The 4584-nt window shown below is 60.0% G+C and overlaps 1 protein-coding gene across 1 annotated transcript; it reads right to left on the reverse strand.

The window, feature by feature from the left end:
• Nucleotides 1-1001: 1001 nt before the first annotated feature.
• On the reverse strand, nt 1002-4410 carry H696_03400 (hypothetical protein; the record flags this gene model as incomplete). Its single annotated transcript, XM_009497266.1, has 7 exons — nt 1002-2222; nt 2354-2719; nt 2868-2964; nt 3138-3238; nt 3355-3594; nt 3775-3908; nt 4347-4410. 7 exons carry the CDS (start codon nt 4408-4410, stop codon nt 1122-1124), a joined length of 2103 nt encoding a protein of 700 aa, XP_009495541.1. The 3' UTR covers nt 1002-1121.
• Between the last annotated feature and the right edge of the window lie 174 nt (nt 4411-4584).

The following is a 4584-nucleotide window of genomic DNA, read 5'->3' on the forward strand; positions in this document are numbered from 1 at the left end:
GGGGGGGGGGGCGGCGGCGGCCTTGCACCTGTTTGTGCGCCAGCTTGTGCGCCAACGCCGCGCCCAATCCCCCACCCGACCCTCTCTTCCCGGAGGGTGAAGGGCAGCCACGAAGTGCAAGCCACAGGGCCGGCCGTCTCGGCTTGCCGAGCCGGCGTTGCTCCCTGGACCCTTTTTTCCCCCGTTCCCTGGCTCTCTTTTGTTCTCGCCCGGCAAGAGGTGCCGCCTGCCATCCAGGGGGAGGGGGAACCGCGCGAAAAGCGATGTATTTCAGGGGGCGATACTTGAAAATGTATCACGGGAATCAGCCTGGGAGATTCCTGATCCGGATGACCACGTGTCGGTGTGTCTCCCCTTGTAGATCGGCCGGATCCATGCTCCCCAAACGGCCAGCGGCGCGCGTCCTGATCCGCTGATAGTGGCCGGCCTTTCCGAGAGGGCTCCCACAGGATGCATGCCGACGACACCCACACGCACACGCACACACCTACACATCCGAAACAGACGCAAGGCACAACCTTTGGAGAAAAGAAAAAGAAGAAGAGAAAACAACAACAAGTTCTATGCATTTTACCCGGACCGCAAGGAAAAGAAGAGGCGAACCAAAAACGCATGCATCCCCATTTCCTTCCTCACGGTCGGTAAAAGGTTGTGCCAGGGGGCAAGAAGAGGGGGGGGGGAGGGGGCAAGGAATCCCAACGAGAGTGGCGAGCAGCGAAGCCACACGCCGCTCCCTGCCCCCCGCTCCCCGCCCCCCGCCCCCCTCCTGGAGACACAGAACAATGGACTGGATTACTCTCTCTCTCTTTTCGGGGAAAACTGGGCATTTGAGGGAAGGGGGGAAAGCGCACGAACTGTGGCTGTGCGCTGCTGTTGGACAAGGGCTATCTCAGAAAGGGGGGACAACACAGAGAGAGGGAGAGAGAGAGGGAGGGGGGAGGGAGGAATTGAAAACAAGAGGCAAAAGGAGGAGAGATGGCGGGGGGGGGGGGGGGAACCAGTATAGATAGTGGGATATGGGCAACGCGCGGCCACAGCGCGCGCGCGCGGAGCGAGGCGCCTGCGCCTTGGCAAGGAGAGGGAGGAGGGGGAGGAGGGGGAGAACATTGCGGAAGCTGAGTCTAGCGCTTGGACAGGGTCTTCTGGATGAGAGCATATAGCCGATCGGGGAAGAGCTCAGCAAAGGTCAGGGAGACCAGCTCGGCGGACTTGTGCATGCGAAGAAGTTGCTCCGGGTGGACCTCCACCGAGCACAGAGGCGTCGGCCGGCCCTTGTACATGAGGGTCACCATGAAGGACCCCTTTTCGGCGGAGCAAAGCTCGAAGTAGGTGTTGCCCTTGCGATACTCGGGGACCGTGCTGGAGGCAATGATCTTCTCGCGCTCGAAGTCCACATGGGAAAACTTGTGCGGGGCTGGCTGGACAATCGGCTGTGACACATTGGTCAGGACATCTTCGTAGGACTTGATTTGGGCCTCGATATGCGCGTAAAAGTCCGCATGGAAGCGGTACATCTTTTCCAGCGCCGAATACTCGGTCTCCATCTCCTTGCGAATGCGGTTCAGCTCGTCCATGTCGGACTGGATGTCGGCCACCAGCTGCCGGTAGATCTCCTCGGCTGTCCGCGGGCCCTCGGTCAACAGCTGGCTGAGCTTGACCCGGGCAATGGCCGTCACCTCGGGGATCTCCTTGTGCACTTGGACATTCGACCCAAAGAGCAGGATGGAGTAAATGCCAGACGAGACCAACTCATCGGAGAAGGGCCGGTCGGCATAGCGGACGATCTTCACCAGCAGCGAGCGAACCTCGTCATAGAGATTGACCGCGGTGTGTGTCGGCTGCACGGCCGTGTCGATGTCGGTGGGGATCGGGAGCTTGAGCTTGGTGGTGAAGTTTTTGGCCCGAGCCAGGGCAGCCGGCGGCTCGCCCAGGGCCTTGAGCACCGCGTGCAGCGGGTCATCCTCGGCCAGGGGGATGGCATCGCGATATTTGACAATCAGCCCATGCATCATGTACACCTCGTTGATGGTAATCGACAGGGTAGCCGTGTGGGGGCTGCTCAGATAGAGATGGTGTGGCTGGATGTCCTCGGCCACACAGAGGTTCCGATAGAAGTTGACCATGGCCTTGCGGTGTTTGGAGAGATGCTCGTTGAGCGGCGACATGTATGTCTCCTTGGACTGGAGGACCTGGTTGGTGATGCTCTGGATGACCTTGGCGATCTGTGCGCGTGTGTACGAAAAAGAGCAACAGGAGGGGGTCAGTTGCGAGGCGAACAAAAGCATATCCCGGGGGGGGGGGGGGGCCTGCACACGGGGAAGAAGGGCGGCAGGCATACGAGTGCGTGACATACCAAGGTCAGAGAGCGCTTGGCATTGACCGAGCGCACGCTCTCCGAAAGATGCATGTACGCGCTCGGGGTGACAATGGCCGGGTTGACAAAACGCAGCATGTAGAACCCACCCACCAGCGAGAGGAAAAGCTCATCCGACTCGGAGGGGAAGCGCTCCTTCGTCAGGAGCATGATCTGCTTGCAGATCCACCGCAGCCCAAAGGGAACGGTGGCCAGCGACTCGAGGATGGCATTGATGAAGGTGTCAATCCAGAAGCACAGCCGGTTGAGACGTGGCTGGAGGATCGGCTGGAGAACCGGGTCCAGGTGGGCATTGTCTCCGGAGAAGCCCTCAGTCGGGGGGAGGTTGGGGTTGGATGCAAAAAGCTGTACATGCCAGCATGTGAGTGCTCTGAAGGAGAGGGGAGGGGGGGGGGAGAGGAAAGGAAGCGGAGAAGGAAAGGACCCCGCGAAGAGGGAAATGCAAGGGGGCAAAAAAAGGGGGGGGGAGACAAATGCATGGATGGCAACATACCTTGGTGGGGTTGATTTCCAGGTCGGCGTTTTCGCGCACGAGCTCCGAGATCGGGGCCGAGAGGAGCGACTGAAGATATGACTGACCAGGGCCGCGACTGTGTGTGTGTGTAAGAGAGAGAGAGAGAGAGAGAGAGTAAGCGTGTGCCTGAGCGAGGGAGGGGAGATAAGCCAGGACAGGGGCCGCAGTTGGACATATGGCCGCGCGTAGAGGTTGACATGAGAGGGGTGTGTCTTGCTCATGCTCTCTGTGCCACGGGCTCAAACGCACCGGGTGTATGTGGAGAGGACACGCGAGGCATTGGTGTTGGCGCGCAGGATGGAATTGGTCTGCTGCTCGGAAGCATCGTTGAACTCATTCCGAAGGACAACCTGACAAGAGGGGGACAGAGTCAGCGCCAGGACGTGGGACTGCAGGGGGAGTGGAATATATGGGGGATGTAGGGAGGGGAGAGAGAGAGATATATATATATGGAGATCAAGCGCACCTGGATAATCAGCAGCAGAAGACTCTCCTCGCGGGTTTCATACTGGTGGCCGAAAATCGTGAAGAGCATCGTCTGCAAAAAGGGATCCACCTCGGCAGTGGAGATGGCCCGCGTGAGAATGCCCAACAGCTGGGGATTTGTCTGGAACATGTAGAAAAGCTTGGCATAGTTGTCGTGGAGCTCCGGGTCCGAGAAGCCCTGCATGGCAGGCTCATCATCCAGCTGACGCTGGAAGTCCAGCTGATGAAGGGAACAGTCGAAGCGCAAGTGTGTGTGTGTGAGAGAGAGAGAGAGAGAGAGAGAGAGCGTGGGTATGGATGCGCGGGTGTGTATGTTTTCGCATGCATGCAGGTGTGTATGTGTGTGTGTGCACTAATAGGGCCCCGCGAGAGAAGGGGGCTCGGTCGACCAGGTACGTACCTCGTCTCCCCCACGATAACCGCGGACAAGGAAGCCAATCCGCTTGTCATAGTTGTTGAGCTTATTACGGAGCTCGAAGTTCCGGTGGTTCAAACTCGAAAGATCCTGTTTGATCTTGACCAGGTCATCATACACTGTGCATGCATCGGGGCGGGGGGGCCGGGAGAGCCGACACACGAGGAGGAGAAGGGGCGTTGAATGGGGAGTCAGTGGAGAAGGGCATGACCCCACCAAAATGCGGACAGGGAAGCATGGGCGGATGAGCAGCCTAGCGAGCGAGCGAGCGAGCGGATACGCGAGCAGCACAGAGCACGAACAGTCGATCAGGGGAACCACACAACCTGGGGAGGAGGTGCGGGCTACCAGATGAAGACACAACAACACACACACACACGCGCGCGCGCACACACACACACACACACACACACACCGAGGACAGTGCGCCAGGGAGGGGAGGGCGGGGAAAGAGGGAAAGAGGGGGGCGGGAAGGTGGAAAAGAGAGCAAGCGGAGGGGAGCGAGGAGAGGGCCGAAGAGGGGGAAGGGGGGGGGGAGAGGGAGTTGGATGCCGCACGGGCCTCGACACCTACGGGCTCGGAGGCCTGGCTGAAATGGAACAACGAGGGGAGCCGGGGCATTTCCCGGAGGTGACGTGACACAGGAATGCGCCAGGGGCGATTCCCCGAAGATATTTACGCTCGACAGGGGAGGGGGGATGGGGAGAGGGGTCCGGCGTGGAATCAGCGAGGGAGAAGTCAGGCGCAAACGGACACACCCCCGCCCGTGCGCGCGCGTGCGCGTGCGAGCGAGGG

The sequence above is a fragment of the Fonticula alba genome (genome assembly GCF_000388065.1).
Source record: "Fonticula alba strain ATCC 38817 unplaced genomic scaffold supercont2.5, whole genome shotgun sequence".
NCBI classification, from domain to species: Eukaryota; order Rotosphaerida; family Fonticulaceae; genus Fonticula; species Fonticula alba.